The sequence below is a fragment of the Phyllobates terribilis genome, unplaced genomic scaffold (genome assembly GCF_046119375.1).
Source record: "Phyllobates terribilis strain yellow unplaced genomic scaffold, ASM4611937v1 Scaffold_7__3_contigs__length_470593459, whole genome shotgun sequence".
Taxonomy (NCBI): Eukaryota; Metazoa; Chordata; class Amphibia; order Anura; family Dendrobatidae; genus Phyllobates; species Phyllobates terribilis.
Window position 1 is genome coordinate 92,886,151 of NW_027362767.1, and position 24,542 is coordinate 92,910,692.

Genomic DNA, 24,542 nt, shown 5'->3' on the forward strand with positions numbered 1-24,542 from the left:
TGTGTGTGTAATATAGGGAGTGGCTGTGTGTATGTATATGGATGTGTGTGTAAGTGTGTGTAAGTATGTATAGGGAGGGTTTGTATATTTAGTGTGTGTGGTATGTATATATAGGGAGTGCGTCTGTATGTATGCACGTATGTATTTATACGGAGGATGTGTGTGTATGTATTTATACGGAGGGTGTGTGTGTGTATGTATTTATACGGAGGGTGTGTGTGTGTATGTATTTAAAGTGTGTGTATGCATAGTGTGTGAATGTACAGGGAAGGGGTGTGTGTGTGTGTGTGTGTGTGTGTGTACGTATGTATAGGGAGGGTATGTGTATGTATGTGTAGCCCCCGAGGGTTCGGTCGCTACAGAGGTATTGCACCTCACCCAGAGGTGTGATATCCCACTCCCGGGTAAGGATGGTGTGTGGACCGGGACTTGGTTAGCTGCATGCATCACACACACCCCATTTCCGGGGGACAGCTCAACAGTGCTCCCATTAGTACAGTAATGCAGGCACGACAGAACATGTCCCTGGCTGGAGTGGGGAGGAAAACCCAGTGATGTAGGAACAGGAGGGGACGGTTTCTGAGCTTAGGTAGGAGCTCATTGGTTGCTTGTCACCTGAGCTCACACACTAGGGGAGGGTATATAAAGTGGGCACCATCTTGGTTCAGGGAGAAGAAGGTCAGTTCAGTCAGGAGGAGAAGAGAAGAGGAGTTCAGCCAGAGAGGGCTGACAGGGAGCTGTGGCTCAGTCTGGGCCCAGCTCCACGAGGCAGGCCTAGGGTGAAGGCCGGAGCCAAAAGAAAGGAACAGAAACAGAAAGGAAAAGAAAGGAACAGAAACCGAAAGGAACAGCAAAGAAAGAGCAGTACCCAAAGTGTAGAAGGGCCCAGAGACACGAAAGCAGAAGGAACTCTAAGGACCCAGGAGATTGCGGGTGACGGGTTGGCAGAACAGGGTACCGGATCCCAAGTTGGTGGAGGCGACTAATCCTTAACCAAGGATCGGCGGTCGTGACCATTTACTGGTGCGACCCCTCACTACACCTACTAGAAAGGCACACCACATAGGGTCAGGGAAGTGGACACCCAGTCCTCCCAGGAGAAGACCCGAGGCAGCTGGACAGAAGTAGTGTCACTGGTGGGGCACGGCTGACGAAAGGATAGAAGGGAGTCCTGTGCCACACTCCGGAATTTGCCTGGGGGTTGATCGAGCCCCCTGCCTGGTGGATGCAGCACGACTCAGGCGGTCCTATCTGTGCACAAGTGACCTGGATGAGAACTGTGAGTAAAGAACCTGAACTGCAACACCTTGTCTCTGTGCTTTCTCACCGCGTCAGCACTACTAGTACTGGGACGCCCCGCACCACAACCACCATCATCACTCAACACTGCCCTGAGGCTATACTCCTCCCGTGGGGAGTTGTACTACACTCTGCTGCACCCACAACACCAGCCTCAGCGGTCTGCCCTGCAGCGGCGGTTCATCCTGACCGCAATCCACGGGTGGTGTAGTCGGACATTAAACCATAAAAACCCTATAAAGACTGCCACTGGTTTGACCACCCTGAGCCACGGGACCGGGTCGCCGCCACGGAGACTACAACCCCCAGAGACCCGGCTCCGGGTATCCCACACACGTGCACACACGGCCCAGGGGGCGAGTCAACTTTGGCGTAGTCGGCAGGATTGTTACCAACCCGCCGCAAACGGGTATTGCGCGCCTGAAAAGAGACTGTTTTATTGTATTAAAGATGGCGCCCGCCCCAGAAGAACGAGCGCCATAATGTGCGCGCCAAAAGACAACAGGAAGCCACCTCCCATCGTGGGCCAGGTCCCCGAATTGCGCCAAAAGAAGGAGCCCACCCACAACAGCCATGAGTGCGGCTGTAGAGATGTCCATCAACGTGGGGGGGCTGCCCCTGAAAGTGATTGTCAGCAGATGGCCCCAAGACCACCCCCAATGGGAGCGGACAGTTAAGAAAACTGTGGGGCAGGGTGCGGTCTGGATCAGTCTGGACAGACCGCACCCGGGAATGGAAGGAGCACCGAACACTACCAGCACTTTGGCCCGTAGCCTGTTGCAGGCTGAACTGCCATGCAGCCTAACAGAGTTGCTGGCACAGCTCCCCAGAGACCCGGAGCATGCGCAAGCCGCGCTAGAAGACCTGGACCGGAGGATGGTCCGGGCACAGCGGGATGTGATCGCCGGGTGGAGGGAGGAATTGGCCCGGCAAGCCGTGACCCAACCGCAGGAGGCGCTACCACCCCCAGCCGCACGCCTGCCTCTGAGGGCGGTGAAGGTGGACCGGAGTCCGGGGACGACGCCGCGGAGGAGGCCACAGAGACCGAGGCAGGTAAAGGGGACGTCAACACCCCAAGCCCTGAGGCCGCAAGCCTGCCCCCGCCTCCCGCTGCGGGACCCGAAGCCCCGGGAACCGTACCTGACATCACGCCTCCGCCGCTACCAGCTAGGCCTCAGGCTGCAAGCGCTGCTGTCACGCCCTGAGCCGTGCCCTTTATCCCCGGGCGCAATAAATAAACAGGCGCCACAGGCCTGGTCTCAAGGCCTAGTGCACCCGGGCGTCACTGCCTCACGAGCGCCCCCTTCCTCGACTGCGCCACTCCCTGGCACAACCCGGAAGACGCCCACCGGCCTGGTCGCAAGCCCGAGTGCCCCCGGGCGCTGCTCCCCAACCGGGGCCCCCAGCCATACTACCCCTGGGCGCGGATCTATTCGCCTAGCACACCGGCCCGGATGGACTGCCCCTGGTATGGCCGGCCGACCTGATCAGCAGCCGCCCATGGAGAGACCAGCCCCCGCGTGAACCCCTGATACCGGCTCCGGAGCCCAGAGAAATAACCCATCCCCCGCTGGAGGACGCCCAGTTCGAGTGGGACCCCACTGGAGAAAACCTGATGGGGTTCACCCAGGAAACCCGGGCGGACGCAACCCGTCGACTGGAGTCCTGCCGCCAGCAGTTGGCGACATTTGAGAGGGAGTGGTGGGAGCGACGTGTCAGGGAGGAGTGGCTCCAAGCACGGAGTGCGGAGCAGAAAAGAAGAGCCCGACAGAAACCCCGAGCTGCCAGCGGTCCCAGAGTCACCGGTACCGTGGTGAAGTTTCAGATGGATCGCGGCTGGGGCTTCATCAAGGACCCTGACACCACCGACGACGTCTTTGTGACCCACAGGGACATCGAGAGCCACCGAGGCTAAACTCTTCCCGTGGGGAGTCATACCACACTCTGCTGCCCTTACAAAATCAGCCTCAGAGGTCGGTTCGGCAGCGGCGGTTCTTATTGACCGCAATCCACGGGTGGCGTAGTCGGACATTAAACCACAAAAACCCTATAAAGACTGCCACTGGTTTGACTACCCTGAGCCACGGGACCGGGCCGCCGCCATGGTGACTACAACCCACAGCATCCCACAAAAGGGCCCAGTTCCGGGTTCCCCACGCGGCGCGTCATATGTATAGGGAGAATGTGTATGTATGTATAGGGAGAATGTGTATGTATGTGTAGTGAGGATGTATGTGTGCATGTATGTATAGCAAGGGTGTGTGTATGTATAGGAGGATCACAAGGAAATGGACAGCATGTGACTTAAATATGTTTGTCTGAGCAAAGGGTCTGAATACTTATGACCATGTGATATTTCAGTTTTTCTTTTTTAATACATTTGCAAAAATTTCTACATTTCTGTTTTTTTTTTCAGTCAAGATGGGGTGCAGAGTGTACTTTAATGAGAAAAAAATTAAACTTTTTAGAATTTACCTAATGGCTGCAATGAAACAAAGAGTGAAAAATTTAAACGGGTCTGAATACTTTCCATACCCAATTTATGTATGTATAGGGAGGGTGTATATGTGCATGTATGTATAGAGAGGGAGGTACTGAAAGCACAGTATGGGGACCAATGGGGCAGGCTCATGGAGCAGGATGGAAACAGATGGGGCAGGCTCATGGAGCAGGATGGAAACAGATAGGGCAGGCTCATGGAGCAGGATGGAGACAGATGGATCAGGATGGAGACACATGGGGCAGGTTCATGGAGCAGGATCATGGGGCAGGATGGAGACAGATAGGGCAAGATCATGGAGCAGGATGGAGCCAGATGAGGCAGACTCATGGAGCAGGATGGAGACAGATGGGGCAAGATCATGGAGCAGGATGGAGACAGATGGGGCAAGATCATGGAGCAGGATGGAGACAGATGGGGCAAGATCATGGAGCAGGATGGAGACAGATGGGGCAAGATCATGGAGCAGGATGGAGACAGATGGGGCAAGATCATGGAGCAGGATGGAGACAGATGAGGCAGACTCATGGAGCAGGATGGAGACAGATGGATCAGGATGGAGACACATGGGGCAGGCTCATGGAGCAGGATCATGGGGCAGGATGGAGACAGATAGGGCAAGATCATGGAGCAGGATGGAGCCAGATGAGGCAGACTCATGGAGCAGGATGGAGACAGATGGGGAAAGATCATGGAGCAGGATGGAGACAGATGGGGCAAGATCATGGAGCAGGATGGAGACAGATGGGGCAAGATCATGGAGCAGGATGGAGACAGGTGGGGCAGGATGGAGACAGGTGGGGCAGGATGGAGACAGGTGGGGCAGGATCATGGGTCAGGATGGAGACAGATAGGGCTAGATCATGGGGCAGGATGGAGACAGGTGGGGCAGGATCATGGGGCAGGATGGGAGATTACATGGGGCAGGATGGGAAATAATATGAGGAAGGTCAGAGACACATGGGGCCAGGATGGGGTATGTTGTTATTACTGTAGGGGCTAATTATGGATAATATTACTGCAGTGATGAATTTTATTTTTGAGGATACTGTTTTCAGTGAGGGGGGTAATGTTACTATACAGGGCAACACTATATCACTTTTTTTTCTTCATGTTGTGTAGTGTATAAGTTGGGGGAAAATAGTGGAATGTGCTCTGGAAGCGGTGCTCTAGATTACTGTTATTTTATGCAGAAATGAGTCCTAGCTGGAAGGAGTAATGGTGGTCTGCAGTGGATGAAGAGGAAAAGCGAAGATGAAGGACCTCAACCAGAGATGTCACTGGTGAGTCAGTGTGTTACCTATACACGGCATACAGAGCTCTTGTGTATAAAGTCACTGGTGATCGCTGTATTACCTGTACACTTACATTATACACTATATACCATGTAACTTATGTTAATATTAGTATTGTGTGTTTTTTATTAATGATCAGTATTGTAGTATTCAGTCACTACGTGGTGATAATATGTGGTCTGGTCATGGTGTGGCAGTATTTTTTCTTGTATGTGGTATTATTAGGTCACTATGTGGTAGTAATATGTGGTCTGGTCAAAGTGTGGCGGTATTTGTTCCTTGTATGTGGTATTATTCAATCACTATGTGGTGGTAATATGTGGTCCGGTCATGATGTAATGGCATTTGTCCCTAGTATGTAGTATTATTCGGTCACTATGAGGTTCAGCCATAATGTGACGGTATTTGTCCCTTGTATGTTGTATTCTTGGTCATTTTAAAAAATGTATGTGACACATGCTTTAAAAAAAATAAAAATATACCTAAAAAGAGTCCTGGATATTTTAAGAAATGTTTAATAGGTTATAGTAGAGTAGGGCCCAGCCAGAAGTGTCTACCTTTTTGAGGTGGTGCCGCCTTAAAAAAATCGTTTGGCAAAAACAAAAGCTGCTGACTATGTATATATGTTATGTTTCAATGGGAACTGTTAATGTGTGATTGGTGAGGACATGGTGCATCACATTGTGTGATTTTTAAATAATTCAGTGGGATTTTATTGCATGAAATAAGTATTTGATCCCTACTAACCAGCAAGTATTCTGGCTCTCACAGACTTGTTAGCTTTTCTTTAAGAAGCCCTCCTACTCTGCACTCGTTACCTATATATTAATTGCACCTGTTTGAAATCATTAACTGTATAAAAGACTCCTGTCCACACACTCAATCAATCACACGCTAACCTCTTCACCATGTCCAAGACCAATGAGCTGTCTAAGGACACCAGGGACAAAATTGTAGACCTGGACAAGGCTGAGATGGGCTACAGGACCATAGGAAAGCAGCTTGGTGAAAAGGCAACAATTGTTGGCACAATTATTAGAAAATGGAAGAAACACCAAGGTTACTTACCGGTAGCTGTTTTTTCCTGAAGCCATGACAGCACACCTTGAGAGAGGGATCCACCCCATCAAGGACAGGAAACCGTCTTAAATAAAAGGGCGGTACCTCTCCCTCTCTTCAGTTGTTTACAGAGCATTGAGAGGACCTCCCAAAAAGGTTAGACATATAACCAACACCTACATTATATATAACACCCCAAACAGTGCCCACCAGGGTATGAGAAACAGAAATAACAGGGGGGGAGGGGGGGGGGGGGACTATGGGTGCGGTCATGGGTTCAGGAAAAACCGGCTACCGGTAAGTAACCTTGGTGTTTTCCCCTCACCCATGACAGCACACCTTGAGAGAATTTTGGAGAATTATGAGCACCCTAGGGAGGGACCATCGCCTGAAGTACCCTTCTCCCAAAGGTAAGGTCAGAGGAGGACAGATCCAACCGATAGTGTTTATAGAAGGTGGATGGTATAGACCAAGTTGCAGCTCTACATATCTGATTGATTGAGACGTCTGCCCTCTCCGCCCATGAGGTTGCTACGGCTCTGGTGCAATGAGCCTTGACATTGTCTGGGGCCGGAACTCCTGTGGACGTATATGCTAAACAAATGGCCTCCCTAAGCCACCTAGAAATGGTACCCTTGGACACCCCGTGACCTTTCCTACTCCCCTGAAAGGCCAGGAACAAGGAATGGTCCTTCCTCCATACACTAGTCATGTTAATGTACTGTAGTAGGGATCTTCTAACATCTAGGTTAAGGAATCTAACTTCCCCGGGGTTTTTTGGATTGCTGCAAAACGAGGGTAGTACAATATCCTGGTTACAGTGGAATCTAGATACCACCTTGGGAAGATATGCTGGATCTGGACTCAAGGTGACTATCATCATAAATTTGCGTGTACGGAGGATCAACTTGCAGGTCACCCACCCTACGGGCTGATGTTAAGGCCACTAAGAGGATGGTCTTAAGGGTGAGGATCTTTGGAGAGACATCCTGTAGGGGCTCGAACGGGTCGCTGGTAAGTGCGTTCAAGACCAAATTCAGGTCCCAGGAAGGAACTCTAAGGGACCGAACCAGTCTGGCTCTGGTACAGGACTTGATAAATCTACAGACCCACCTGTTCCCAGCCAAGTTTCAATCATAGAGTGCCCCCAAGGCAGACAACTGAACCTTAAGAGTCCCCATAGCTAGACCCAGGTCACGCCCCTTTTGCAGAAACTCCAGGATTCCTTTGATTGGAGGCTTGTCTGATAACGGGGCATCTATAAAATCTAGGAACTTCCCCCAGACTCTATTATAAATTTTAGTCGTTATTAGTTTCCTACTACCCAGTAGAGTAGAGACTAACCCTGGTGAAAACCCCTTGTTACTTAGTAGTGACCTCTCAAATTCCACGCCGCAAGATGGAATCCTCTGGCTTGGGCGTGGAATACTGGTCCCTTAATGAGAAGGTCCAGCCTCTCTGGTAGAACCAAGGGATCTGAAACCGACATTTGTCGAAGCAGGGAGAACCAAGGCCTCTTGGGCCAAAAAGGGGCTATAAGAATTAGCATTGCGCCATCCACCCGAATCTTCCTCACCACTGCTGGAACCATTACTAACGGGGGAAAGGCATAGGCCTTCCTGAACTTCCAAGGAATCTGGAGGGCATCTACAGCTTGGGGATTTTCTGGTGGGTTTAAGGAACAGAATCGGTCTACCTTCCTGTTTGCTCTTGTGGCAAACAGATCTATGTCTGGTTGTCCCCATAACTGGACAATCTGTCGGAAGACCCCTGGGTTTAAGCTCCACTCCCCCTGTTTTAGGGTGTGGCGGCTGAGAAAATCTGCCCTTACATTTTTCACCCCCCTTATGTGAAGGGCACTGAGGGATGGGAGGTGTTGCTCTGCCAGTTGTAGGATTCTGTCTGCCACAGCCATCAGGGAGAGTGACCTTGTTCCCCTTGGTGATTTACATAGGCCAATGTTGTCCGGTTGTTGGACCTGACCTGGACATGATGACCCTGAATGTGAGGGAGGAAGCCTATCAGGGATTTCTCCACTGCCCAAAGTTCTTTTAAGTTTGAGGATGCCCCCATATCGTGGTATGCCCAGTGACCCTGTACTGAGAGCTCTGCTAGATGACCCCCCCAATCCGGAGCTGCTCGCATCGGTTGTAATCACCCGATCTATTGGTCTGGACCACTGTACGCCTGAGGTCAGATTTTTCCTGTCTGTCCACCATGAAAGGGAATCTACAGCTTCTAGGGAGAAAGAGAACTTTCTTTCTAAATGCCCGTTGAAGAACCTCTGCATTGACAGGACCTCCCACTGAAGAAGTCTCATATGCCCTTGAGCCCATCTGACTGCTGGGAGACAGGCAGTCATGGAACCCAGGAGGGACATTGCTTCTCTTAGGGACATCACTGGAGACAGCATGGCTTTCAAGACTAATTTGATTACTTTGCGGACCTGGTCCTCTGGGAGGAAGCAGGCTTGGAGACGAGAATCCAGGATTAGGCCAAGGAAGATTTGAGTCCTTGAGGGGGTTAATTTTGACTTTTGGGTATTTACCAACCATTCTAACTTTTGCAACACCGCCGTGACTTCTAGAAGTTGACTGGAGCAGTGGACTTCTGATTTCCCTATTACCAAAAAGTCGTCTAAATAGGGAACGATCACTACGTTTTTGATTCATAGAAAGGCTGTTACTTCCGCTATTAATTTTGTGAATATTCTCGGGGCTATGGAGAGGCCAAAGAGTAGGGCAGTAAACTGAAAATGCCTCAGTTCTTTTTGAATGAACAGGGCTACTCTCAGATATTTCTGGTAATCTGGATGAATTGGGACGTGATAATATGCGTCCTTCAAGTCTATTACTGCCATAAAGCAATTGTGGTGCAAGAGCTTCACTGCCGAGCTCACTGACTCCATCTTGAAAGTCTGGTTCTCTATCAGCTGGTTTAGACTCCTGAGGTTGATGATGGTCCTTAAGGACCCATTGTTTTTTTTTTTATTATGAACAGAGGGGGTAATAGAATCCCTTCTTCCTTTGTGGTATCGGAACTTCGAGAAGGACCCGTTTCTCTACTAGCCCTAATATTTCTGACTCCAGAGCTATCTGTTCTTCCTGGACCTTCGGTCTTGGGGGTAATCATAAAGGTCCGGCGAGGAATCTGGCTGAACCGTATCTTCAGGCCACCACTCACAATATTCAAAATCCAGGAGTGTGATGTAATGGCTTCCCAAGCTGGAATAAAGTGGGAAAGCCTACCCCCCTACCTCCAGCCTGGCGTCATTGGGAAGATTTTTTTGTATTGGAGGACGGTCCTCCAAACATATAGCCTGACTCTTTCTTTGATTTGGACTCCCATCTTCTCCTGTCTCCTGGAGGGCGACCCCGATTAAATTTTCTCCTCCGAAAACTAAACCTTTTTGAGTCCCCTGAAAATCCTGGGAACCCTTTGTTCCTATCACCAGCTTTTTCTAAAAGGTCATCCAGCTTCTGGCCAAACAGGAGTCTGCTGTCACACGGGAGGGAACATAATTTAATGTTTGGATTGTAGGTCACCTGGACAACCCTTGAGCCACAAGACCCGTCTGGCAGCATTAGATAGATTTGCTGATCTAGCCGAGAGTCTAACCGAGTCCGCTGAAGAGTCTGCCAGGAAGGCCAACGCTGCCTGCATTAGGGGCACATTTGAAAGGATTCAGTCCCTAGGGATCTTTTTATCCCTAAGTTGGTCTTCCAACTATTGGAGCCACACCATGAGGGACCTTGCCACACAGGTGCCAGCTACAGCAGGCTTCAGGCTTCCTGCTGCAGCTTCCCAAGTGTGACGTAGAAAGGAGCAGCTTTTTATCAAGGGCATCCCTTAGGACGCCTGAATCCTCCAAGGGTAGGGAAGATTTTTTGGATGACCTGGCTACAGCCCCGTCAACTTTGGGGATTTTATCCCAAGGCTCAGAGTCCTTCTCCTCAAAAGGGGTACCTTCTTTTAGAGAAGGAGGGTAAGGCCCCCGATCTCTCTGGTTTCTTCCACTCTCGGTCAATGAGGCCCTGAATTTTAGTGTTTACAAGAAAGGAGAGTCTCTTTTTTTTCTCCAAGGCCCGCAAACATAACGTCTTCCCGAGATTTTGATGCTTTCTCCTCCTCCAGACCCATAGTTGATCTGACTGCTCTGACCAGTTTGTCCGTACCCTCGATGGGGAAGCAGGGTCTACCGTTATCCGATGAGGAAGAGGATGATGAATCACTCAGCCATAGATCCTCGGACTGGGAGGAATCAGGAGTTGGAGGAGATATCTTTATGGGATCTTTTCTTTCCTCTAAACAACCCCTTCAGGGACCCCTGAACCTCAGCGTGAACTATTGATTTCAGATTGGATGCGAAATCCAGAGAATTTTCTGCTATGGTTTTATTAATGCAGTTCGGGCAAAGCTGTTTTTGCCAATCTATGGGAAGGGAAGTTTGGCATAGGGCACAAATCCTGTGCTTTTGCTTGGCGCTACTCTTCTTAGGCTCCTACAGAAGGAAGCACATAAGATACTTCCGATTACTAAAAGGGTGACATTCGCAAAGATCACTCACCCCTGAAGTCACAAACGGGTACCGGATTCGGAGGCTGTAGCAGAACACGCGATGATTCCTTTCTGGATGGTCCAGAGGCGTTTGATACCTTGCTCCTGCGGCTGCCACTGCGATTGCTCGAGCGGCTGTCCGTGGGAGAAGCATCTGTCTGCCTCTTCCGTTGCTGAGGTGGGGAGGTTAGCTGCTGCTCTTGACTATCCTGGTCAGCCATTTTGCAGAAACGTGAGCCACGCTCCCAGGATAACCCCCCCCCCATAATATAGGGCCATCCAGAACCTCCTCCAGTTCAAGGGCCCTCCCCCCCTTCCCAGGCCGAGGCTCCAAACAAAAAAAACGGCCCGGGAGTGCTTTACAGGGTGCTGCCATCTTGGATCGGGCACCGCCCTCTGATGTCACCCGGCACGCCTCTCCCAGCATGCCCCACGACGTCAGGCGCGTCATACCCGGAAGTTGCCGCTCCAGAACGCGGCCGACTGAGGCAGCAGGGGAAGGGCGGCGTAGCGGTCTACGGGAAGCCGGAGCATGCCTCACCGCGTGCGCCCGCTCGGACACAGGACCCAAGGGAGCTGCGGACGGCGCTTCTGGAGGCTGGAACCCGGTGCACAGACCAGTGCCCGTTCTTCCACACTGGAACAGACCCAGGTAAGTTTTCTTCTTTCCAGACAGGTTTTCATCAAGGACAGGAAGCCAACTGAAGTGAGGGAGAGGTACCGCCCTTTTATTTCAGACAGTTTCCTGTCCTTGATGGGGCGGATCCCTCTCTCAAGGTGTGCTGTCATGGGTGAGGAGAAAACACAAGATGACTGTCAATCTTCCTCGATCTGGGGCTCCAGGCAAGATCTTGCCTCGTGGGGTAAGGAAGATTCTGAGAAAGGTCAGGAATCAACCCAGAACAACACAGGAGGACCTGGTCAATGATCCGAAGAGAGCTAGGACCACAGTCTCAAACATTACCGTTAGTAACACACTACGCCATCATGGATTACAATCCTGCAGGGCACGCAAGAACATGTCCAAGTCCGTTTGAAGTTCACCAATGACCATCTGGATGATCCAGAGGAGGCATGCGAGAAGGTCATGTGGTCAGATGAGACCAAAATAGAACTTTTTGGTATCAACTCCACTCGCTGTGTTTGGAGGAAGAAGAAGGATGAGTACAACCCAAAGAACACCGTCCCAACCGTGAAGCATGGTGGGGGAAGCATCATACTTTGGGGGTACTTTACTGCAAAGGGGACAGGACGATTGCACCGTATTGAAGGGAGGATGGGGTCATGAATCACGAGATTTTGGCCAACAACCTCTTTCCCTCAGTAAAAACATTGAAGATTGGTTGTGGCTGGGTCTTCCAGCATGACAATGACCCAAAACACACAGTCAGGGCAACTAAGGAATGGCTCTGTAAGAAGCATTTCAAGGTCTTGGAGTGGTCTAGCCACTCTTCAGACCTGAACCCAATAGAAAATCTTTGGAGGGAGCTGAAACTCAATGTTGCCCAGAGACAGCCCCAAAACCTGAAAAATCTGTATGGAGGAGTGGGCCAAAATCCCTACTGCAGTGTGTGCAAATTTGGTCAAGAACTACATAAAACGTCTGACCTCTGGAATTGTAAACAAAGGTTTCGGTAGTAAATATTAAGTTCTGTTTTTCTATTGTATCAAATACTTATTTAATGCAATAAAGTGCAAATTAATTATGTAAAAATCAAAAATGTGATTTTCTGCATTTTTTTAAGATTCTGTCTCTCACAGTTGAAGTGTACCTACGATAATTACAGACCTCTCCATTCTTTGTAAGTGGGAAAATTTGCAAAATCGACAGTGCATCAAATACTTATTTTCCCCACTGTATAGGGAGGCTGTGTGTATGCATTTATGTATATTTAGGGTGGGGGGGGTGTATGTATAGGGAGGATGTGGGTGTGTGATAATGTATAGGTAGGGTGTGTGTATGCATTCATGTATGTTTAGGGAGGGGCAGGGCCGGCTCCAGGTTTTTGTGGGCCCTGGGAGAAAGAGTCTCGGTGGGGCCCTTTAACACATACGACGATTCATGATGCACATATACCGCAGAGAAATATATATATAGTACAATGCAAATATTTCACTTTTTACATTACATGAGCGATGTCTATTGTAAATTCTACAATAGCTCAGAAACTGGCGAATCGCTCCACACAGTATACTGGCCCCCATATAACGCTCCATACAGGATACTGGCCCCCATAGAACGCTTCATACAAGATACTGGCCCCCATATAACGCTTCATACAGGATACTGGCCCCCATATAACGCTCCATACAGGATACTGGCCCCCATATAACGCTCCATACAGGATACTGGCCCCCATATAACGCTCCATACAGGATACTGGCCCCTATATAACGCTCCATACAGGATACTGGCCCCCATATAACGCTCCATACAGGATACTGGCCCCCATATAACGCTCCATACAGGATACCGGCCCCCATATAACGCTCCATACAATATACCGGTCCCCATATAACGCTTCATACAGGATACTGGCCCCCATATAACGCTCCATACAGGATACTGGCCCCCATATAACGCTCCATACAGGATACAGGCCCCATATAACGCCCATACAGGATACTGGCCCCCATATAATGCTCCATACAGGATACTGGCCCCCATATAATGCTCCATACAGGATACTGGCCCCCATATAACGCTCCATACAGGATACTGGCTCCCATATAACGCTCCATACAGGATACTGGCCCCCATATAACGCTCCATACAGGATACTGGCCCCCATATAATGATCCATAAGGGATACTGGCCTCCATATAACGCTCCATACAATATACTGGCCCCCATATAACGCTCCATACAATATACTGGCCCCCATATAACGCTCCATACAGGATACTGGCCCCCATATAACGCTCCATACAGGATACTGGCCCCCATATAATGCCCCATACAGGATACTGGGCCTCATATAATGCTCCATACAGGATACTGGCCCCCATATAATGCCCCATACAGGATACTGGGCCTCATATAATGCTCCATACGGGATACTGGCCCCCATGTAATGCCCATACGGGATACTGGCCCCCATGTAACGCTCCATACGGGATACTGGCCCCCATGTAACGCTCCATACGGGATATTGCCCCCCCCCCATATAATGCTGCATGCAGAATACTGGCCCCCATATAATGCTGCATGCAGAATACTGGCCCCCATATAATGCTGCATGCAGAATACTGGCCCCCATATAATGCTGCATGCAGAATACTGGCCTCCCATATAATGCTGCATGCAGAATACTGGCCTCCCATATAATGCTGCATGCAGAATACTGGCCTCCCATATAATGCTGCATGCAGAATACTGGCCTCCCATATAATGCTGCATGCAGAATACTGGCCTCCCATATAATGCTGCATGCAGAATACTGGCCTCCCATATAATGCTGCATGCAGAATACTGGCCTCCCATATAATGCTGCATGCAGAATACTGGCCTCCATATAATGCTGCATGCAGAATACTGGCCTCCCATATAATGCTGCATGCAGAATACTGGCCTCCCATATAATGCTGCATGCAGAATACTGGCCTCCCATATAATGCTGCATACAGAATACTGGCCCCCATATAATGCTGCATGCAGAATACTGGCCCCCATATAAGCTGCATGCTGTATGGGCTCCATATAATGCTGCATGCTGTATAGGCCCCATATAATGCTGCATGCTGTATAGGCCCCATATAATGCTGCATGCTGTATGGTCCCCATATAATGCTACATGCTGTATGGTCCCCATATAATGCTACATGCTGTATGGTCCCCATATAATGCTGCATGCTGTATGGCCCCCGTATAATGCTGCATGCCCCCCATATGTTGCTGCATGCTATATGGCCCCCATATATTGCTGCATGCTGTATGGCCCCCATATATTGCTCCATGCTGTATGGTCCCCATATAATGCTACATGCTGTATGGTCCCCATATAATGCTGCATGCTGTATGGCCCCCATATAATGCTGCATGCTGCATGGTCCCCATATGTTGCTGCATGCTGTATGGCCCCCATATATTGCTCCATGCTGTATGGCCCCCATATGCTGTATGGCCCCCCATATATTGCATGGGCCCACCCCCCATATATTGCTCCATGCTGTATGGCCCCCATATGCTGTATGGGCCCCCCCATATATTGCTCCATGCTGTATGGCCCCCCCATATGCTGTATGGACCCCCCCCCCAATATATTGCGCCATGCTGTATGGCCCCCCCATACTTAAAAAAAATAAAGTACTCACCTCACCTCTCCTGCTGCCGCTGCTCTGCTCCGGACTCCTCAGTGTTGCCATCTTCCAGCTCTCTGCACTGTGACTGCTCAGCAGAGGACGCGCTGGAAAGACGTCATCGTGACCTCTGACCTGAGACGTCACAGTCAGGAGACGCGGAAGAGGCCAGAGCTGCAGGGGAAAATTGTACATTCACACTGAAGGCATCAAAACTACGAATTAACACATGTGGAATTATATACTTAACAAAAAGTGTGAAACAACTGAAAATATGTCGTATATTCTAGGTTCTTCAAAGTAGCCACCTTTTGCTTTGATGACTGCTTTGCACACTCTTGGCATTCTCTTGATGAGAAAATACAGAAAAATCTTTAAATGAGGTGTGTCCAAACTTTTGGTCTGTACTGTATATATATATATATATATATATTGTGTATGTATGCATATATAGGGAGGGTGTGTGTGTGTGTGTATGTATGTATGTGTGTGTGTGTGTATGTATGTGTAGGGTGTGTGTGCGTGTGTGTGCGCACGTGTGTAAAGGGAGAGAACGTGTATGTATTAGGGAGGGTGTGCATACGTATGTTCTGAAGGGTACTGAAGGATGCAGCAGAGGAAATTATTGAACCACTCTCCATAATCTGTGAAAATTCTTGGAGAACAGGAGAAGTCAAATGTTGTCCCCATCTTCAAAAAGGGAAAGAAGGTGGACCTATGGAACTATAGGCCTGTGAGCCTTACTTCTATACCAGGAAAGATCTTTGAACAAATTATTAAACAACATGCATGCATGTACCTTTATAAGAATGAATTGATTAACCAGAGTCAGCATGGGTTTGTAACAAATAAGTCATGTCAGACTAACTTAATTTCCTTCTATGACAGAATCACTGACTGGGTGGATCAGGGAAGTGCAGTAGATATAGTATATCATGACTTCAGCAAAGCCTTTGGCAAAGTATCTCATACCATTGTTATAGAAAAAAAATGACCAACAATGGCATGGACAAGGCTACTGTTAAGTGGATTCATAACTGGCTTAGTGATTGGATCCAAAGAGTGGTCATAAATGGTTGCACATCCAGTTGGAAGAATGTCTCAAGTGGGGTACCACAAGGCTCTGTCCTGGGCCATGTGTTGTTCAACATCTTTATCAATGAGTTTGATGAAGGAATTGAGGGTAAACTGATTAATTTTGGTGATGACACAAAGCTAGGAGGGATAGCTAATACTAGAGAATAGAGAGAGAGGATTCAAAAAGATATAAACAAACTGGAACTGTGGGTTGCAACTAACAGAATGGTTTTTAAAAAAGGAGAAATGCAAAGTTCTACATCTGGGCAAAAAAATGAAAGAAGCATATACAGAATGTGAGTCATAGGGCTAAGCAACAGCACATGTGAAAAAGACTTGGGTATGCTAATAGATCACAGATTGAACATGAGTCAACAGTGTGATGCAGCAACAAAAAAGGCAAACAATAATGGGTTGCATTAACAGAACAGAGTCTAGATCACGTGAAGAAATTATCCCCCTCTACTCCTCTTTGTCAGACCTCATCTGGAATACTGTGTCCAGTTCTGGGCACCACATCTTAAAGACATAAAGAAACTGGAGCAGTTCAAAGAAGAGCAACCAGAATGGTGACTGATCTGCAAACAATGTCCTATGAGGAAGTTAGAGGATTTGGGAATGTTTAGCTGCAAAAGAGAAGACTGAGAGGAAACTTAATAGCTGTCTACAAATATCTCAAGGGCTGTCACACTGTAGAGGGATCAGCTTTATTTTCATTTGCACATGGAAATATGAGAAGCAATGGGATGAAACTGAATGGGAGAAGATACAGATTAGATATAAAAAAAAAACAACTTTTTGACAGTGAGGGTGATCAATGAGTGGAACAGGCTGCCACGAGAGGTGGCGAGTTCTCCTTCAATGGAAGTCTTCAAACAGAGGCTGGACAGGCATCTGTCTGAGATGGTTTAGTGAATCCTGCATTGAGCAGGGGGTTGGACACCATGACCCTGGAGATCCCCTCCAACTCTAACATTCTATGATTCTATGTATAGTATGTATGTGGTATGTATATCTAGGGAGTATGTAATTATAGGGAGGGTGTGTATATTTATGTATAGTGCATATATGTACAGTACAGACCAAAAGTTTGGACACACCTTCTCATTTAAAGATTTTTCTGTATTTTCATGACTTTGAAAATTGTACATTCACACTGAAGGCATCAAAACTATGAATTAACACATGTGGAATTATATACTTAACAAAAAAGTGTGAAACAACTGAAAATATGTCTTCTATTCTTGGTTCTTCAAAGTAGCCACCTTTTGCTTTGATGACTGCTTTGCACACTCTTGGCATTCTCTTGATGAGCTTCAAGAGGTAGTCACCAGAAATGGTTTTCACTTCACAGGTGTGCCCAGTCAGGTTTAATAAGTGGGATTTCTTGCCTTATAAATGGGGTTGGGACCATCAGTTGTGTTGTGCAGAAGTCAGGTGGATACCCAGCTGATAGTCCTACTGAATAGACTGTTAGAATTTGTATTATAGCAAGAAAAAAGCAGCTAAGTAAAGAAAAACGAGTGGCCATCATTACTTTAAGAAATGAAGGTCAGTCAGTCCGAAAAATTGGGAAAAGTTTGAAAGCGTCCCCAAGTGCAGTAGCAAAAACCATCAAGCGCTACAAAGAAACTGGCTCACATGAGGACCGCCCCAGGAAAGGAAGACCAAGAGTCACCTCTGCTTCTGAGGATAAGTTTATCCGAGTCACCAGCCTCAGAAATCACAGGTTAACAGCAGCTCACATAAGAGACCAGGTCAATGCCACACGGAGTTCTAGCAGCAGACACATCTCTACAACAACTGTTAAGAGGAGACTTTGTGCCTCAGGCCTTCATGGTAAAATAGCTGCTAGGAAACCACTGCTAAGGACAGGCAACAAGAAGAAGAGACTTGTTTGGGCTAAAGAGCACAAGGAATGGACATTAGACCAGTGGAAATCTGTGCTTTGGTCCAAATTTGGGATCTTTGGTTCCAACCACCGTGTCTTTGTACGACGCAGAAAAGGTGAACGGATGGACTCTACATGGCTGGTTCCCACCGTGAAGCATGGAGGAGGAGGTGTGATGGTGTGGGGGTGCTTTGCTGGTGACACTGTTGGGGATTTATTCAAAATTGAAGGCATACTGAACCAGCATGGTTACCACAGCATCTGGCAGCGGCATGCTATTTAATCCGGTTTGCGTTTAGTTGGACCATCATTTATTTTTCAACAGGACAATGACCCCAAACACACCTCCAGGCTGTGTAAGGGCTATCTGACCAAGAAGGAGAGTGATGGGGTGCTACGCCAGATGACCTGGCCTCCACAGTCACCAGACCTGAACCCAATCGAGATGGTTTGGGGTGAGCTGGACCGCAGAGTGAAGGCAAAAGGGTCAACAAGTGCTAAGCATCTCTGGGAACTCCTTCAAGATTGTTGGAAGACCATTTTCGGTGACTACCTCTTGAAGCTCATCAAGAGAATGCCAAGAGTGTGCAAAGCAGTCATCAAAGCAAAAGGTGGCTACTTTGAAGAACCTAGAATATAAGACATATTTTCAGTTGTTTCACACTTTTTTGTTAAGTATATAATTCCACATGTGTTAATTCATAGTTTTGATGCCTTCAGTGTGAATGTACAATTTTCATAGTCATGAAAATACAGAAAAATCTTTAAATGAGAAGGTGTCTCCAAACTTTTGGTCTGTACTGTATATCTAGAGAGTGTGTGTTTGTATGTATAAGGAGGGTGTTTGTATGCATGTAAAGGAAGGGTGTGTGTATATATAGGGGTGTGTGTGAGTGTGTGTAAAGGGAGAGTATGTATAGGGAGGGTATGTATAAGTATGTATATATAGGGAGCGTGTATGTGTTTATGTATGTATGTATGTATATATAGGGAGGGTGTGCGTATGTATATATACGGAGGGTGTGTGTGTGTGTGTGTGTGTGTGTGTGTGTGTGTGTGTGTGTGTGTGTGTATGTGTATGTTTATGCATATTGAGTATGTATATACATAGGGCGTGTGTGTGTATGTATACATAGGTAGGGTGTGTGAGTGTGTTTGTATAGGGAGAGCGTGTATGTATTGTGGTAAAGCGACTTGCTTGGCTCTCACAACGGCAGACACAGGAAACACTTCTTGGGTTAACTTCCTGCTGGATTATTAATACAGGTCATAAACCACGGCAGCATTCCACAAAATAAACACGGCCTCTCCGGGATAATGGGAAACAAAAAGATAAAGTATAGTACAATTCATAGGTGAGCGGGGTTTTACCCGCTCCGGGTATCATAATAAAGTTTCACCACAAAGTCCTTCTGTGGAGCTCTCTGGCTTCTACACACACAGTCTGAAGACTTCCTTCTCCAAACCACACCAGAAAGAAAAAAAACAGCGACTGAGCATTTAACTTCTCCAGCAACACCCTTGAGGTGGAAATATGGTGAGTAGGCGTCCGATCCATCTCACACCTACTCAAAGAACCAGACCCAAAATGGCTGATTAACCTCTTCAGCACCTAAAATGCTTTAGAAACTTCTAGGTTCAGTTCACTGAAGCTAGTAACCGCAGTGAAACATATCTCCCCTCACATACATCACCAGTGACTCTGGCACAGTATGTATATGTAGGGAGTGTGTGTGTGTAGGGAGGGTGTGTATATGTATGTATGTATATATAGGGAGTGTATATGTAGAGAGTGTGAGTGTGTGTGAGTGTATATATATAGGGAGGGGTTATAAACATGCACAAATACAGCTACATTTTACAATACAATATTGAAATCTGACTGAGGCAACCTTCCAAAACATATCTACCATTAGTAGAATATGTATGTGCTACATAAGGAATGTGAGCAGGAAAACCTAAGCTAATAGGCGGCATCTATAAGCTTTACAATAAAATAGGTTATTATTTATGGATTCTGCTCTCGTTTTCTGACACATTGGATTTCTCGTGACTCCCAAGGCATTTTGGGATTGTAGCTTCCTCATCACAGAAGGCAAAACAAAAATCTGGAATGGAAGCATCTATAGCCATGAATTGGAGCTAGCTGTATGCAGACTCATGTGATTACTGCCTTGCCTTTCTAGGTGGGAAGAGACATCATCTCATCTAAAGGATTCTCTGCTTTTGTTCCTCAGGACCTGTCTTTGTGACGGATTCTACATTTTCTGGTTTCCAATCAGTATCACAGACTGTCCTTACAAGAGAGAGGAGGAGAGCTTGTGCTAGAGATTCAGAGGGACCAGAGAAGCAATGAGATTCAGGGTCAGCTGTTTCTCCCCCTCTTCTCTTTCGCAGGCGTCTGACATGTTCTTGTACTGGAGATGTTTGCTGGGGCTGAAGAGCAGAGAAAGAGGCTTGTGTTCCTCTTGCCATGCAAAGAGCCAGACAGGCTAAAGCAAAGATGCATTTTATGTGGACATGTCAGCTAATTATTCTGAGATGGGCGCACAGAGCCAGGGAACCTACAGAGCTATGGGCTTCAGACCCTTGATTCCTGGATCCAGAGCTAGAGGAGAGCAAGTGCAGCAAATGCAATAGGTGACAGAAGAATGGCCATGGGTTATAATGGCAGCTTGATCTTTAGAAACAGGAGCGAGATTGGATTTTTCCAGGCTGAAGCCTTTGAAATCAGGAACATCTCTCATTCACAAGTCCTGTGGAGCAACCTCAGCAACAGTGATGGGCTGAGCTACAGACATTTTACCATAAGCGTCCAAGTAATCATTTTTATTGGGTCTCTGTTGGGTAAGTTGTGTATTCAAGATACATAAATTGTTTCTCTAGATCATCATAATAGTTCTGTACATTATTTATTTATTAGGCTTTGCTTATATAGCGCCATTATATTCCATAGCACTTTACAGGCATCATCAACGCTGTCCCCATTAGGGCTCACAATCTACATTCCCTATCAGTATGTCTTTGGAGTGAGGGAGGAAACCGGAGAACCTGGAGGAAACCCAAGCTAACATGGGGAGAACATACAAACTCCTTGTAGATGTCGTCATTGGTGGGATTTGAATCCATAAACATTGCGTAAGGTTGCAAGAGACAAAGATAAATCTGCTGTCTTGGCCATGATTTAGGGAAAACTTTGTATTTCCATTCTTTATCACTTGATGTAAATACAATCAAAGTATTAAACTCGTTTTTGCCAAAAGTGTGAAAAGGAAACAGCTTGTTTTATAGGATATGGCATCAGAGAGACAAATGTTTAATATTGTATAGTTATAAGATGATTCATTGGATAGAACAGAGAGAGTTATGCTTTTTCACATGTATTCCTTCAATTCCGCACCATGTTTTCCTAAACCCACTAAATATTTATGGATTATTATACAACCATACTCCCCTCCATCAATATGCTACTGGATTGCTGCAGTCTTCTGTTTCTAACCATTGCCCTAGAGATTTGTGATTAAGATTTTAGACAAGATAGTATTCAGACCATAAGAGACGTGTTGTAAAGTCATAGTCTGAATGTTCACATTTGGCTACCTTAGGCTTTAGAAGAAAAACTAAATCACTCCAATATGTTGTGTGTTGCCAACGGTTTGATCCTGTTCCTACTTGACAATTTCATGGGATCTTTATCACAAACATCAAAAAGACTTTCTGTAGCTACAAAGCTAAACCTTTCCGAGGTTAAAAAGTGATCATCCTCCTGCTAGTTTCATGTCTGAATCCAATCGTACATAATATGGTCCACAGATCCGGACAATTTTTTACTGGATCAATGGGACAATCCAACTTTTCTGTTGGAGAAAATGAGGTTGAACATGTTGGATGTCAACTTGTAAAATATTTTTTTCCTCTGTGAGATGAGCTTATCGCAATGTACTCATTGAAATAAATGTAATGGTCCGATCTGAACATGCATGTTTATGGGGAGTTGGGAAGGATGGCTGTCAGCCATATAGACATTCAGCCAGCAACTGTTTTATGTGTCCGGCCATCATCACATACATGGGAAGCCAGACTTTTGTTCTGCATGCTACTCCCTTTGCTGAGCATCACAGAATCATAGAGCATCAAGGTATCTGACGCGCCCCTGGGCCTGTGTCGCGCTGCGTTGCGCATGCGGGAGCCTACCCGGAGCCGGATCAGTAGAGGGTTGTAGTCTCGTGGCGGTGACCCGGTCCGTGCCCAGGGAGTCAAACTAGACGGCAGTCTATTAGTAGTAAATAGTTGATGACTACGCCACCCGTTGAGTGCAGCCAGGGAGCTGCTGCTGCAGGGCAGACCGCTGAGGCCGGTGGTAGGATTGTGCAGCGTGATAGTATAACCCCCAACGGGAGGGGTATGGCCTCAGGGCAGCCGACGTGGATGATGGGGGTAGCAGGAACCACTCAGAGACGGTACGGTGTAGTTCAGGGTCTTTACTGGTAACAACGATAGACCCTCCCGGAGTACTTGCTAGCAAACGGGGCCTGGTCAGTCTTTGAGCAGATAGGATCTCCCCTGGCCAGGCGTAGTTATAGGCCTCACAAACTGACTGTACTCTTCTGGCTACCTTGCTAGAAGCTGATGTAAGTAGCCCACGTCCCTGAGTGTACCGTGTGGTGCTCACCCGTATGGCCGGTGACTCGGGGCCTTCTAATGGCTTCCGCTCCACGATGGCGGTGCTGGTCCCACGCGTGTGACCGTGCCTTCGGGCTTCTGGGCCAGAGGACCTGCAATCCCCTGCCTGACGGATTCTGCTGCTGGGTAGGAGTTAGTCCCCACAGCCTCGGACTCCGGGTCCGGTAAAGAATCTTCTTAGTCAGGGCGAGCGCTGCAGCTGCCAGCCCCTGACTCCTTGGAACTCTGCTGTTTCCTATGCTGCTTCTTGTCTCCACTCTCCTTGTCTGACTCACCCTGCCTCAGCCCCGGGTTTATACAGGGGAAGTTCTTCCCCTCCCAAGACTGGGCAGGAGGTGTGGCATGCACAGGATCCCTGACCAAAGGACCTCCCACCTGCTCTCAGACATAATATCTCTATCACTGTGGCAACCAGACCCCTGGGGTGTCACATTCCCCCCTAGTGAAATTTAGTACTCCGGGACTAAACACATTTAGAAAAACATAACAAAGTATAACAATAACAATACTATAAGAAAAACACATAAGATGGTTACGGCGTGTCCGCAACCGGATGCAGTCTTTGAAGAAAAGCAAAGGTGTCCATTTCACCAACACAGGGAGACGTAACCAGGTAGGGGTCTGTCCTACCCCGAGTCCTTAACAGTCTCTAGTCCATCCTGGGTTACGCTCCAACTATATACAAGGATTCCCGGTAAATCCACCAAGGTTTCCTAAAAATAACTAGAAACACAAAATTATACACAAGCAACAAGACACAGAAAAACATAAATAAAACAATTTATACACTTTAAATTCTCCAGCGTGCGGGTAACTGGCCTCTAGTGGCCCGAGTGGACCTACGGAGCTGACTGTCTGGCCCTGAACTACAGGGTGTAGGAGCTGTCAAGGGTAAACTGGGCAGCTGTCTACCGGCTCTTTGTCTCACTAGGGGTACGGCAGGCTCACTATAAGCAGAGGGTTGATTCTCCTGTTCTACTCGTGTGGAGTCTTCTGCCTCCTGGACCGGCTGTTCTTCCAGCTCTACCCGTTGCTCCGTAGGTTCTTGGGATGATGGTTGGAGGAAGGTGAGTACGGGTACCACAACTGCACCATTGACTTGAGTCCAAGACCGAGGGAAGTCCCCGAGCACGGTACTAACCATATCTTCCCTTTCCTCTACGGGTCGATGGTCTTCTTGTTCTTCTTCAGGGTTCCTCAGTTGTTCGGGACACTTCTTCAGGTGGTCCCGGGATACAATGGCTGTGGTTTCCCCTCCGTCTTTACTGATGGTACAGACCTTCGGGTTCTCGTGGCTTGAGGGCAGTACGGTGTACGGGTCCTTCTCCCACTGGTCATCCAACTTGTGGAGCCGTCTTTTCCTCTTCAAGACCTGCTCTCCGGGTACCAGGGGAACAGCGGGAGCATACTGGTTGTAAGTCTTCTCTGGTCTTTCCCTAGCCTGACAGAGACTTCGCTCCACGCTCTCTTGTACTCTCCGGTACTGCTGCTGCCTCTCTGTGTCCCAGTCTGTTTCTGGTGAAGTGTCCTCAGGTGTCAGGACTCCCATTTCCAGGTCAACAGGTAACTTACCAGGTCTCGCCCTCATTAGGTAAGCCGGGGTACAGTTGGTGGAACCTACCGGGATGTGGTTGTATAGGTCCACCAGATCGGGCAACTTCTCAGGCCACAGACTGCGTTCTTCCAGGGGCAATGTTTTTAGAAGATCCATTACCACCTGGTTCATTTTTTCACAAAGTCCATTAGTTTGCGGATGGTAGGGTGTCGTCCTTATCTTCCGGCAGCCATACAGATTGCAGAATTCCTGGAAGACCTCCGCTTCAAAGGCAGGTCCCTGGTCCGTCAGCACTTGGTCCGGGTACCCGTGTGGACGGCAGAAGTG

General features: G+C 47.8%; 1 protein-coding gene and 1 long non-coding RNA gene across 2 annotated transcripts in view; one reads left to right on the forward strand and one right to left on the reverse strand.

Moving 5' to 3' along the window:
* The window catches only part of LOC141153820 (uncharacterized), a 124,600-nt gene that overhangs the window by 69,249 nt on the left and 30,809 nt on the right, over positions 1-24,542 (reverse strand). The gene's annotated exons all lie outside the window — the stretch shown is intronic.
* GPR176 (G protein-coupled receptor 176) overlaps positions 20,030-24,542 on the forward strand; it is a 115,114-nt gene continuing 110,601 nt past the window's right edge. Inside the window, exon 1 of the mRNA XM_073638987.1 lies at positions 20,030-20,824. Within this exon, the coding sequence (XP_073495088.1) occupies positions 20,629-20,824 (196 nt within the window). The 5' untranslated portion in view covers positions 20,030-20,628. The remainder of the gene's footprint in view (positions 20,825-24,542) is intronic.